Here is a 15,155-nt window from a genome sequence, read left to right as displayed (position 1 = left end):
TGATCGGAAAATATCGTATCTGATTGATAATATGCGCAATTGAAACTCACTCAGTACGCGCGAAGAAGCTCAGGTATGCGTTGGAGAACATTGTGAGAGAAGGTCAGATTTTGAAGGGGAAACAGTTGAATTCTGAGGGAAAAAAAAGAAAAAGATGGAAGACAAAGAGATTCATATTTTGTTTGATGTAACCAGATATTTGTTTCCGGGTGGTTAAGTGATAAAAAAGATTTCATCGATAGATTCTCGTATCAGCAACTTTAATATTTTTCTAAACTCTTTCCTGCACTTTTTTAAAATGGGAATTTATTAAAGATAAGTTTTAAAATAATAAGATAATTTAAGATAAAAGATAAATTTTAAAGTGAGATATTTATTCATTTGGTATTACATTAAGAAAAATTTGTTTCCTGTACACAATTATTTAGTTCCAAGGAAAATTCTAATTAACGCATCACTATCTACGTCTGGTTTCTATCAGCTAGAGGAATTTAAGTTAAATACATACATATTTAATCAAATTATAATAATTTTTAGATTAATTATAATGAACGATATGGATGATGCCGAACGAATAAAGGAATACATTGAGGACATGCGAAAAATGGTACGTCAGTTGAAACGTATGGAGGAAACTGCCGAAAAGATAAATGCCGAGGAAGCATTATTTCAATTTCCGCTATCTATATACCCACGCATTAAGGAACTGAAGGAAATTATTTTGCCGTTTTATGCTCTGATTTATCGAGGTTATCAGTGGCAAAGAGATCGCAATGTTTGGTTGGATGGTCCCTTTGAGTATCTTGATGTACAGCATATCGAAGACAAGCTCAATCAATACCTAATCGATTTTACCAAAACTAATAAACAATATAAGACAAGAATCAAAATGCAAATCGCGATCAATTATCCATACAGGTAATATATGAAAATTTAGAAAATTTCTTTTTTATTGTACTATTGTTAGTTAAATTTAATTATATTCTATCGACATTTAAATTTTATTTTCTTTTCAAAAGTTACCAAAATATAGTATTTTTTAAATAGGATAGAAATAAAAAAAGTAATATACAAAAGTATATTTCTTAATCATTTTTAGTTATAAATAATTATATTTCTAAATTTTCTAATGCTTAAACTTCAAAAAACTGACCTCTTTCTTCTTATTATAATAATAAAATAATTTTTTGATAAATGCTTTATATGTCCATCATTTTTCATTAGCTTTGCAGGATTAGTAGATGATCCCGATCCATTCCAACAACCGGCACCTTTAAAATTATGTCATCAACTGGCAGAAGATGTAAAATGGTTTAAGGTGCTTTTAATTTAACTTTTAGTTTTAATTTAGAATTATAATAATAATAAATTAAGACAAAAAAGTTTTTATTGTGTATGAAAATAATATTTGAAAACTTTGGCAAAATATCTTTTTCAAAGAATTTTTTTAATAATAAAATTACACAATTTTAAAATAATTTTAGTTTTTAACCTTAATCTGTCTATATATATTTAAAAAAATTAGATTATTTATATTTATGTATTTTTTATTCATTAATGAATTAGATTATTTATACACTAATTCATATATTATAAATTATTTAAACTTGTAAGTATTTTAAAAATTAATTAAAATATATGTTAGTAAAATAAATTATTTAATGTATTCAACTCACACACACACACACACACTCACACACACACATTTAAATTCGACTTTATAGATATATATTTGAGTATGTGGATATGTGTGTAAACAATATGTTCAAAAATTTCAGGAAATTAAAATATTTTAACAGGAAAAATTCTTGAAAAATTAAGTAATAAAAATATTTTTTATTTTTTATTTTAAAGATATATAAATGATCAATCAAAATAGAATTATACATACATTACCAATTCTAATGCACATATGACTCACGAACAAGCGAGTATCTAAACGTAGTAAATAGCCAAATTTAAATTTGTATAATTCAAAAACTATTACTTCTAGAATAAAAAATTGAAAATGATATTACAAATTCACGTAGACTAATACGAGCCAAGCGTAGAAAGGCGCAATAAACTTGTTTGAAAATTATTTTTATTTAATTTGAACATTTCGATCTTTCCTTTGGACCGAAATCATCTTCAGCAGATAGATTGAAAAAAATTCATAATTATCTTTATCCATATCTGCCCCCCCCCCGTCTTACGTCTGTCGTAAGTTCTCTATAAATTCCAATCGTTAAAAGAGAATGACGAGTTGTGAGAAAAGTTCGAAAAATTAGGTATTAACAATTGTGAAAGTTAAAAAAAATAATGTAAAATTTTTAATTATATGTATGTATAAAGGAAAATAAAGGATTATTATATAAAGAGGAGATTCACCAAAGCAATGGAAAACGAAAGAAAAATAAGGAAAAAATAACGCATATGTCATGATCTCAACGATATACAAAACAGTACTGACGGTTATAAAATATAAATAGGTCATTCGTAAGTGATGGTTATAAAATACAACAAATGAATGGCCAAAGAAGAGGTTCACTTGTGCACAGTACAATTACACACATTGGAATTGTCATGCTATTAGATACATAAAGTTGCGTTCGATTAGACACGTTTTACTTGTGCACAGTTCGTTTGAACACATTTTGCACACCGTTTTTTGCATGCCGTTCTTTTGCGCATCATTCCTTTGCGCACATGTTCTTTTGCGCACATATACATTTGCGCATCATTCACATAGGTTTGTATCTTTCCGTATATTAAAGTACACACTTCACCTTTGTTGTATGCATCGAGCAAGGCACTGGGGTTGCGCCGAATAAAGGATAGGGATCCTCGGGTCGTGCAGGACTTCGTAGGAAGTTAGGAGTGTTGTACTCTTCTCTTTCTTTTAAAATACACTTTTATTTGAGTTGAACAGGTTTACACTTTATTGGTTCTTCTTTCCAGTTAGATAGATATATAATAATCGGTGATTAATTAACAAGCGTAGGTCTTTCCTAGCGTTTCTTCGTCTTAGTCTTTTAGATTCCTGTTAGCAACTGCCCTCGCGGGCTGACTCTCGGTCTTTTATATTCTTTGTTTCTTGGATTTCTTTCGGGAGAGGCCCTTGGAAACAGGTCTCTGATTGGTTAGTAATATTCACGCGTTTTTGTTCTAATTGCAAGCGAAGCAGGTCAAAGTCGCAGGTTTTCGCTTGCATCTCGCGATTTCCGGTGCTTCGCGCGTGTCTCGCTGCGTTAGCGTTATTCGCGCGACGAGCGTTTGGCGAGAGCGCTCTTTTATAAGTAAAACTATTTTATAATGCTTTATAATAAATTCTTAGTTCTAATACTATTTTAATATTGGTTATAGTTCGGGCTATAACATCTTGTTTCACTTGGATTTTCGAAATTTACACAATCCGACCGGTGCTTTCAGTTATTAACGAAGTCAATAATTGTACAGTTACACATAGGTTTGCAACTTTTCAACCATGTGCGTGTATATGTGTGCAAAAGAATGGTGAGAATTGGCCGATTTTTTAAATAAATTCATTATTAATTATTGCAAAAATTATAAAGGACTTATTTGTTTAGTTTACTGTGCTCTACCTGCTCATGAGTATTGGCACAATCTTTACTAAACATATTTACTATATAGTGTCCCCCCCTCCCATTTTAACTTACACAGCAAAATATCTCTTGAGCATTTTAGAGAAAAATATTTCAGATAAAAGTTATAGGATTTCGAAAGGGAGAGAAATTGGCAGTACTGATTTTTTCCTAAAGGACGATTTTCAAGATTTAAAGGTCATTTATGTTTTTTTTAAGTAAATCTAACTTAATTTTTTATATAAATCGATTCCTCGCAATAGTCACTATAAAAAGTTATAAGGGTAAGATGGTCAAAACATGAATAGTTTATGCGATATTTTATATTTTAATTTAATAATAATTTTACATGAAATATTTCATGAAATATTCATTTTTCGAAGATTTTATCTTAATACTTTTATGCACAAACGAGAGAAATTGGTGCAAAGAAACACATAATTTTCAAGAAAAAAGATATAGCTACTAATTGCAATTTATATCTATTCTTTGAAAACAACTATGTATTTTCTTGTACCAATTGATTCCTCTAATTATTTTGTGTATAAAAGTATTGAAGTAAGATTATCGTAAAATAAATTTACGAAAATAATTTTACGAGATATTTCATAGTTTATATAAGATTATTTTAAATTAAACTATAAAATATCTCGTAAAGCTATTCACTTTTTGACATTTTACCCTTATAATTTCTTATGCCGAATATTACGAAAAAACAATTTATGTAAAAAAATAGGGTGGTTTCGTTTAAGAAAACTGTGTTGATCTCTAAATGACTTCGAAAAACGATAAAAGTAATTCTAGGTCACGATATTATGTTTCCCTGAAAATCCTACAACTTTTACATAGAACATTTTTCTCAAAAACATAAAACCGAGTAATCGATTATTAACAAAAAACTATCGACCATTTCGATTAATCGATAAACATCGTCCGTTCCTACCAAGGAAAATATAGATTTGGATCATTATCCGGTGATACATGCTGGATAAAAGGAGAATACAAGGAAAAGAAAAAAGGGAAAATGAAACAAAAAGACTAACAAGATATGTAGAAAGACTAAGAAGATATGTAGAATAAAGAGGTAAGGAAGAAATTCAGGAATGAGATAGAAAACATAAATATAAATAAGAAAAAAAGATGCGTAAAAAGAAAATAACAAAATAATTGGAAAGGTGAAGCAAACATTGGAGAAAAAGGGAAAAGGAGATGGAAAAAATATCTGGGAAAATAGGATAAGAAATGCGTGGAGAGAAAAAAGAGAAGTAAGATAGTGTTACGTCCCACGGACTCCACGATTCTTTTCTTTCCCACGACCCAGGCAAAGTTTGTTGTTAACAAAATAAAAGAGATAATAATAATCTCAGCGGCACGTATATAATAAAACGAACCGTGTCCAACGAAAAGAACAGCTGCGGATATCGCGAGCAATCGATAAACATTATAAAATCGGTAAAGACCGGACGGCGAGAACGCGCCGAAAGTAAAATTTCCTTTAGGAGGAAATTTGAAAAACAAACAATGAAGAAAATGTGCGAACCAAGATAGCACAACTGCGCATATTCTCGCGAAGGAAGCGACAATCAATAAAGATTTTAAAAGATGCCACACGCATCGCTCCCACGGCAAACAAGAACCACGCTACACGTGAGGGCAATAAAATAGCAAAACATCGATAAAAGACGGCACTAATAAACTCCGAATATCGCGATATACGCTGAGAAAAACTAACAACAAACATCGCCCCGATATTTAGAAAACCTCGAGATACCCCCGTTTTTGGGAAGCGAGCTCCGATTCGTAAACGACTGCAATAAACTTCCGATTCGTAAATCCTTGCACCCCATAGAAGGGGAAAGGAAAAATATTCAAAAATGCAATTACGAGTTTCTATTCGCGGGATTTTGTTAAGAGGTCGGAACGGAGGGCGTGAACCAAAAAACGGGATATAAACGCGAATCTCACAGCGGAGCGACACTTACACGTTTTCGTGAAACCACCGACAAGTTCTCCGAACATAAACGTAATTCGCGAGTGGTAATAAGTGCGATTGACCACCTACAAGACCAGCCAGAGTCAGAGCCAGAGCCACAAACAGACGAAAAGAAATATACAACGCTCATTACAAGTAGTAAGTTGTTATAGCCCGAACTATAACCAGTAATTATTAGGAATAAGAATATTATAAAACATTTTTACTTATAAACGAGCGCTCTAGCCAAGCGCTCGTCGAACGAAAACGCTAACGCAGCGAAACACGCACGAAGCACGGAAATCGCGAGCTGCAAGCGAAGGCCAGGGACTTCGACCTGCTTCGCTTGCATTTAGATCAAAAACGCGTGAATATTATTAACCAATCGGGGACTTGTTTCCAAAGGCCTCGCCCGTTGAAAATCAAAGAACAAAAGAAGATATAAGACGGAGAGCCCGCCCGCGAAGGCAGTCTCGAATAAAACTCCTAAACATCAAGACGGAGTCGCTAATAAGAATCCGGAACATCAGGACGAGACTCACTAATAAAAATCTGAATCATTAAGAAGAATTACTAATAAACGCTCGCTAGCCAAACCTCGAATGTTACGCGAATATTTAATTAAAGAAATAACGAGAAATAAAGTGAAACCAAATTTAATCAGAAATAAAAGTGTATTTTAAGAGAAAGAAAAGAGTACAACACTCCTAACTTCCTACGAAGTCCTGCACGACCAGAGGATCCTTATCCTTAATTCGACGCAACCCCAGTGCCTTGCTCGAGGCACACAACAATTTGGTGGCAGCGGTGGGATCGCGCCGACGGACCGCCAGGACCAGCAGGAACCTGAAGACCTGAAAAACAATACAACCGTATTAGAAAAATCAGGCACGTCGAAATAATCGACGAACAACACAGAAAGCAGCATACTAAAAATTAAGACCCGCAATACACACATACACAACGTGTGGAAGCAGGCACGTCAGTTAGAAAAACAGCTGACGGAAATAAGCAGAAGCCACAGTGCAGTGTGAGAAGGACGGACAACGCAAGCAATACGAAGAGCGATAAGCAAGCAGCTGAGTATCGAGTAGGATCGCCAACGTCCCAAGGACAACGCCGACCTGCGACAATCTCACGGACAACGCGTCATCACGGAGCGACGACCTGCCGTGTCAAGCACGAGCATCGAGCCGCCAGCCGTTATCAGCCCACGAGCGATCGAGTTGCATTAGCAGCAGCCAAGCCGTACCGAGCGATAAAGAGCGTAACGATGCGAACCGTAATACTGTAAGTCCGATCCTTATAATATTTCTGCGTGAAAGTCGGAAGGACACGAAACCTCCCGGCAACCGATATTAAACAAGTCGTGGATACATAGCGATTCCGCGAAGTGAGCGATTCAAGCGTTACCATTAACTTTAGAAAGACTCGAGCGAGTTCGTGAAAATTAGAGAGCGAATACTCAAACAGAAGCGAAGTTGAATTACCCGCGAACGTCACCGTTAAACGCAAGTTCCCTTTCGATAGTCTTGACGAAAGCGTACTAAAGGCACGAACTAACAGTAAGCGCGAAACTAACTATTATAAAAATACTCTTGTAAGGGAGAAACCCCTCTAGCGTCGAGAAATAAGCCCGAAGTTACTCAATGTCGGAACGACCTAAAAAACGCGTCTCATTTAAGCCACGATTCTGGAGCGGACCAGCTCAACTTAATCGTAGATTCGGTTCCGTAACACCCGTACAAGTAGCCGAGGAAGCGGTACGCGACATTCGCGATAACGTACGCACAAATTTAGATAGACGTTACTCGGACGCTAGCTCACCAGAATCAGGTGCCGAACCTATCGAGGAAAACGTACGTCCTTCTAATTTAGACGAAAGAAGACGTCCCTCGGATCGCGCGTCTTCCGAGCGAATTTCGGTTAGGAGAAACTATTCCCCCGTATCAGTCGACGATAGCGTTTTAGGCACGCAAAGCGAGGACGACATGAGACGAAACCCTCCGACGCGGAATGCCCCCCCTGAAGATGTCGACAGGGAAATCGAACACTTACGATCAATAATCGACGGTAATGCCGCCGCGTGTTATGCAGACGCCGGACGTCCAGTATCCGATCCGAATAACGCCCTACTCACTGAGCTCATACAAGAAATCCGGGAATTGAGAACAGAAGTAGATTCCTTACGCGACCAAATAAACGATCGCCCTGCAAATATGAGAGAAGTACGACAGACGCGATACGGGTACCGCCCCGAGGGAAACCGATACACGGATCGCCGCGAAACATACAACGACGACCCCAACGCAACGTACACGTACGGAAGATCCGAAAATGATATCAGGAACCGACGCAGTACCTCTTCGCGATATTTAACCCTGAAAGAAGCAAGGACAATGATCCCAGACTTCGACGGAACTTCGCAACAGAAGCTTCAAAAATTTTTAAACGCGTGCACATATGCCATGCAGAACATAAATCCCGCGGACGAAGAGTCATTAATTCAAGCAATATTATATACAAAATTAGACGGAAAGGCCATGCAAGATTTTGAAACGCATGATATCCAAACGTACGAAGAACTCAAACAACAATTAGAAGAATGTTACCAAACAAAACAGAGCACGACGCATCTACAATTAGAATTCAACTCGTTAAAACAAAAAACGAACGAAAACGCGCATGATTTCGGCCAACGCGTCGACCTATTGGCCATGAAGTTATACAATTCCATGATTGAAGGGAAAGACCACCCCCCCATGTTTAAACGCGCTATTCACCAAACAATCAAACACCAAGCATTGATTAACTTCCAAATCGGGCTCCGAAGCGACCTCAAAATTCTCGTTCGAGCGCAACGATATACGACACTGCAGGAAGCGATAACCGGCGCGGGCGAAGAAGAAAAACTTCGCGAAAACCCTCGGTCTCAGGACAAACATAAAGCCGAATCAAGTGACTCGCAACCAATTCCACGTACACAATGTTATAAATGCGGAAAATCGGGGCATTATGGACGCGATTGCCGCAACAGTACATACGCACTCCCCAAACCGGACAAGCCCCCTCGCGCAAATACCGTAGAGAAATTCTGCAATTATTGCAAAAAACGCGGACATAATCGCGACGAGTGTTGGACTTTAAATGGAAGGCCGGAAACTAATACACCGGACCGCGATAAGGGAACCGATAATAAAAAATCGCGAAGCATTAATAAAATTGAAAACCGTAAGAAACCGCAATCGCGAAAAAGAGATACCGAATCCGAGTATAGCAGTGACGAGGAAGAACAGCAAAAAGAAAAGAATAAAAAGACACGCGCGATAGAATATCAGGTAACACACGTGCGACAAATGTCTCGTGGAGCAGCAAGCCTGAACTTGATAACTCTACCTATATGCGAAGTAAAGAACGGCAAAATTAACATGCTCTACGACACTGGAGCTACTGTCTCTCTAATAAAGGTCAAACATTTAAAAGGCGAAACAGAGATATATAACGACAAAATTACTTTGATCGGCATAACCGGGCATAAAACGCGAACAATAGGAAAATTTTACGCGACTATCGACCTAGGCAGCCGAAAAATCAAACACGCGATTTATGTCGTAAAGGACGACTTCCCAATGGAATACGAAGGGATCATAGGAATAGATTTTCTACAAAAACAACAAGTCGCGTGCGATTACAAAAAACAGGAGATTCAAATAGGAAATGCCATATTAAAATTACGACCGTACAATAAAATTCAATTAAAACCGCGTAGCGAAACAATAATACAAGCGGCAACGAATCGTAATAAGATAGGCGTGATAAAGGCCGAAGAAACAGCACCGAGAATATATATCGGACGAAGCCTGGTAAAACCAAAAAATTTTTTGTGCCCCGTCAGTATAATTAATACGACCGATGAAACGGTAGAGATTAGTACGCCGCTCGTAACCGTAGAAGACATATGTGAAGATAACGCACACAAAATATATACAATACACACGGGCGACACTCATGACTCAAACACGCGCGCCGACACCTCGCCCGTCAACGTAATTACCAAAAAAGAACTCCAACGTGAACTACATAGTAAAAAAGGGAAGAAAAGCAGTGTACATGCATGCGAATAGACTAAAACTAGTTATAGAAAACTAATACTTACTTCACCTGATAATAAAAATTGCGAAACAAAACCATTAAAGATAAAATTAACACTTAATATATTATCACAGGACACTCACACTATTAATCTGCAACGCTGCAGCATCGCTTAGAATTAACAAAGCCAAAGTACTAGATTTTAGAAATAAGAAACGATTATAATACTATAATGTAAACGGGAATTATAACTGTACGTAGCATTAGAAATAATCTTAACAAAAATAAGATAAGAAAGCGAAAAACTTCGTACCTCCGTTTTTCTTTTTTTTACGGGGGAGGGATGTTATAGCCCGAACTATAACCAGTAATTATTAGGAATAAGAATATTATAAAACATTTTTACTTATAAACGAGCGCTCTAGCCAAGCGCTCGTCGAACGAAAACGCTAACGCAGAGAAACACGCACGAAGCACGGAAATCGCGAGCTGCAAGCGAAGGCCAGGGACTTCGACCTGCTTCGCTTGCATTTAGATCAAAAACGCGTGAATATTATTAACCAATCGGGGACTTGTTTCCAAGGGCCTCGCCCGTTGAAAATCAAAGAACAAAAGAAGATATAAGACGGAGAGCCCGCCCGCGAAGGCAGTCTCGAATAAAACTCCTAAACATCAAGACGGAGTCGCTAATAAGAATCCGGAACATCAGGACGAGACTCACTAATAAAAATCTGAATCATTAAGAAGAATTACTAATAAACGCTCGCTAGCCAAACCTCGAATGTTACGCGAATATTTAATTAAAGAAATAACGAGAAATAAAGTGAAACCAAATTTAATCAGAAATAAAAGTGTATTTTAAGAGAAAGAAAAGAGTACAACACTCCTAACTTCCTACGAAGTCCTGCACGACCCGAGGATCCTCATCCTTAATTCGGCGCAACCCCAGTGCCTTGCTCGAGGCACACAACAAAGTCTATTTTTTATCTCACCCAACTAAAAGGAGTTCTTGGACAAATTATGTTATTTAATGTCCAACGGACGTTATAGAGAAGTTTGCATTAAACTCCCTCTTCCTCAAGCCCTCCTTATCTCCGGGTTCCTGCATAATTGCAGCGTGCGCCTCACGGTCTCTCCTTGTCTCCGTCGGGTTCCTGCATAATTGCAGCGTGCGCCTCACGGTTCCTCCTTGTCTCCGTCGGGTTCCTGCATAATTGCAGCGAGCGCCTCACGGTCTCTCCTTGTCTCCGTCGGGTTCCTGCATAATTGCAGCGTGCGCCTCACGGTTTCTCCTTATCTCCGTCGGGTTCCTGCATAATCGCAGCGTGCGCCTCGCAGTCTCTCCTTCTCGCCATTGGATTTCCCGCATAACTGCAGTATAAACCTTCCCTGACTTCCCTCACCATACTCATGAAGACGATTATAGAGTTGCGAACAATTCAAATATATATATATATATATATACATATATATATTAAATAAATATTGAATTAATAAAAAACAAATATTAAATAAATGTTATATCCAAGAACTCCCTCGAAGACTCGATTATTATTATTATTATCGTTATTTAGTGGAAACCCCGCGGCCTTCTAAAAGGGTTCTAAAACACTCGCGAAATCGTCGGAACCGACAGCTGAGGCGAGAAGTGGCTCGGGCTACGGCCGACTCATTCCCGAACGATAGTCCAACATAAGACTTTTTAGAATGGTTAATCACCGAACACATTAATATAATTAATAAACACAGCGGTAATAGAAACCCTGACAATCCCCATTACCCTTTGATTTCCTCTTCAGACCCATCGCGCATTCCATCTCCTGCACCTCAGAACCACCCTCCCTCTCCCTGTCTCGGTCGCTCTCCTTCCCCCGACATAGTGTGGCGAAGGCTGCACGTGTCAAGAAGCGGAAGAATCTCTCGCTAATTACACTAACGCCTTCGACTTTCTAAAGGCACACATCGGGCGAATTCCTTTCCCCCACGAGGACCAATGCTATGAATGGCTACTCGAAATCTTCCCCATCTTAGATCTCCCTCTCCCACGAAGAACCTATTCCTGCGGTCCTGAGGATCCAGACGAGGAGCAGTTCATGCGAATCGTGGCAGGAAGTCTCCCAGGTACCCTCATCCCCATGTTTACTCCTATTTACCCCAATCCTATCGAATTCCCCGCCGACATCCTTCGAGCTTTCCTTCCTCCCTCCACTATTGAAATTTCCGAAATTAAATAAAAAAAACACAACAAACTCACCCGCACATACTCTCACGTACACTCTAATATTATTATTATTACCTAATTACTAAAATGAAACTATTGTAATTACCAATCGAGACACTAGCTTTCTAAAACAATAACTTCTCCCCCTCTCTGTCCCGATTGATGACCTCCGTACTCATGTATCACCCGCGACCCACACACACACACTTACACTTCCATTAGCGAACATTTCCGATTATTATTAATATCATTATGTATAGAATTTCGTTTGCTGCATTATATATATTAAAAATAAATTTATAATTGTAACGTAAATGGTTTCTGTTAATATATAACCCGTTCCCACTCATTCCCGTAATCCAAGATCGCACAAGGTCCCATCCTGCGCAAAAGAGATTAAATTCTCTTGCCGAAAAGGGACCACCTAGCGAACGGCCCTTTAAATAGTGTAAGAGCGACCCTTGCGGTCGTTGACCTATTTGGGCACGGTTACTTTCGTTCGGCTCGAGCAAACGCACCGTTCAGCGTTTGTTAGAGATATAAAGTTTAGTTACGTCCTTCCTTTCGACTCTTCCTTCCTTGAGTCTGGACGTAACAATAGAAATTGAGAAGATGATAGAAAAGAGAGAAAAAGAGAAAAATACAGAAATTGAAGAGATTATAAAGAGTTAATAAAGTGTGTAAGAGAAAAAAGAAGAAAGAGGGAGGAAATTTAATAAAGCAAATAGGAGAGGCGAGGAAAATGTGATGTGGAAATTAATAAAGAGTAAACGTATGAAAAGAAAAAGAGTGGATGAAAGGAATGAGACAAATAAGTAAGTGGAAGAAATACTTCATAGGACTATTAAAGGGAATGGAAGAAAAGGTTATGACAAGACAAGAGAAAAGAGGGAAAAAAGAGTGAAGAGAGACATAAAGTGAAAGGAAGTTAGAAAAACGATCAACGATCTAAAATTAAACAAGACAATAGGGATAGACAAAATTTCAAACAAAATATGGAAGTATGAAGGAGAGGAAATAGAAAGATAAGTATGGAAAATATGAATAAGAGATACTTATTTATACAATACGAACGGCCCTTTTCAAATATCTTAAAGTTAGGCGCTGGCGATTTTTTCACCCCCTTTTAACTTTTAAACTTTTTAGGTACAAACGAAATGATTTGCGGTACAGACGGGTACAAACAAGGTACAAACCTATAGTGTAAACAATTATTTTATTTTTTAATGTTGGGCGCTAAGTTCACACCGGTTAAATATATATGTTCTGTTATATGTATAGTGCAAAGATAAATTGTTAATCCAAAAGAGAGATTGTGAGTAGATTTGAAAATGTCACTTGATTCTGTAAATAGAGAGATATTGATAAGAGCATTAAGGAAAAGAGAAGTAAGAGAAAATATAATAGAGAGAGTAAAGAAGTTTTGAGGATAACAACGAGCAAGAATAAGGCTGGTAAAGAGACAAATGACAAAATAAATCAAGAGTATCCGCTTTTCCCGGAATCCATTATTATTCTATGTAATAATAGCGAACTTGAGGTTATGATTAAAGGAAAATAAAGAAGAATTAAGTTGGAGAAGAGAGTTCGAGCGAGTCTGTGTCTAAATAGGACTGTGTCAGATTAACATTGTCCGATCGAGACTGTGTCCGAATGCAATTGTATGTATTTGACAGGAACTGTGTTCGATAGAGAAATGTGTGTCGGAAAATATCATCGTGTTCGATAATGTGTGCACTGGAGACTTAATCAAAAGAATAGAAGATTATTAGAATGGGAAATGGAAAGGGAGAAGTTATTTGGAAAGAGAAAAAGATTTGAATAGAATAACAGGGAAAAGAGAGAAAAAGGAAATGCCGGAAGGAAATGGAATTGTGAAAGAAAAGAAAAGAAAAATATTACGGAAGAGAGACGATTAAAGAAATACGAAATTTCTAATTATAACAAATGGTATAAGAGAATAAAAGAGTAAAGACAGAATATTTTGGAAAGAAATTAGAGAAGGGAAAAGAAGGAAGATTAGTAAGGGAATATTTAGAAGAGATTTTAAAAAATATAAAGATATTTATTTTCAATAAGATTGGATAGAGATAAGATGAAAAAAAATAGCGAGGTTTAGATTAAGAAATAAAATGAGAAGAGCAGGTGATAAAAAGATAAAGAGAAAAGAAAATGGATGTGAAAGAGAGAAAAAAACGTTGGGGCATGTTTGGAAAAGAAAGATACTCTGAGAGGAGAAAAGGAAAAGGAAAGTTGGCAAAATGTAATAGAGACAATATAAGATGAAAAATAGGAAAGGAGAAAATAGATAAAGGAAAATGCTCAAGAAAAAAGGGGGAATGGAAGAAGAAAGAGGAAGAGAGGGAGAGACAGAGAGAGAGAGAGAGTGTGTGTTATCATAATGTAAATGAAAAGGTTTTATCCAATCATGGTAGACTAAGATATAGATTAGCATATTTGTGTGTGCGTCTATGTGTATGTATGCGCGCGGATCTGAGTATTACATAAGAGTAATAAAGATTAAGTTTTAGGATTAAAAATAAATTAGTATAAAATAAGAAAATAAAAAATAAGCTAATTATGTATAGTTAATATATAATTTATTATGTATTGTTAATTATTTATGTGCTAATTATGTATAAACTGTTATCATCTTTAAGAGACACAATAAATTTTTTTATTTCTTTGAAAACGTATTATATTTTGACTTTTCGTACAAATTAGTCGATTACAAAATGATTGAAGCGGAAGCATTACGTTAACTCACTCTGTATATAAAAACAAACTTACCAAAAATAGACGAGTAATCTCTTTTTATTTACTTAAATATTACTTTGCCTGTAACTTTTATCTTATTTAAATATTTTTTTTGTTATACAGCAATATGTTGCATTATTAGCTATCTTTCGCAATCCAGCAATACGACAGCTACATTGGAACAATATGTCGATCATCGCAGGATTCGATTTAACACCGAATGCCGGCACAACATTGAGGAAAATAATCAATATGAATTTGATGGAAGACTTAGAAAAGTAATGTAAAATCTTAATATTTATTAACAATCCGATTATAATATTAAAATGGTTTTTGATATAATATTTGATGTTAATATTTCATAACATCATTTTCTTAAAATTACGATTTATACAATTTGTTAGCCAGCTTTCTTATCCAAGCATTTATTAGTAATCGACCGCTAAGTAGAATGTTGACAGTGCGAGAAATGTTGATTACTGTTAAATTACTTTGAATATAATTGCATATTATGCTACTTGATATATTG

General features: G+C 36.5%; 1 protein-coding gene across 1 annotated transcript in view; it reads left to right on the top strand.

Annotated features, from left to right (window-relative positions):
* The window catches only part of LOC145946448 (dynein axonemal heavy chain 12-like), a 185,724-nt gene extending 170,816 nt beyond the window's left edge, over window positions 1-14,908 (top strand). Inside the window, exons 5-7 of the mRNA XM_083056061.1 lie at window positions 538-918; window positions 1,225-1,318; window positions 14,750-14,908. Coding sequence (XP_082912187.1) covers window positions 538-918; window positions 1,225-1,318; window positions 14,750-14,908 — 634 coding nt within the window. The remainder of the gene's footprint in view (window positions 1-537; window positions 919-1,224; window positions 1,319-14,749) is intronic.
* The last annotated feature ends 247 nt before the right edge of the window (window positions 14,909-15,155 follow it).

Source organism: Prenolepis imparis, unplaced genomic scaffold (assembly GCF_030444845.1).
Source record: "Prenolepis imparis isolate NDT839.2.m4 unplaced genomic scaffold, iyPreImpa1.0 SCAF_16, whole genome shotgun sequence".
NCBI classification, from domain to species: domain Eukaryota; kingdom Metazoa; phylum Arthropoda; class Insecta; order Hymenoptera; family Formicidae; genus Prenolepis; species Prenolepis imparis.
This window is presented reverse-complemented; position numbering and strand designations above follow the sequence as displayed.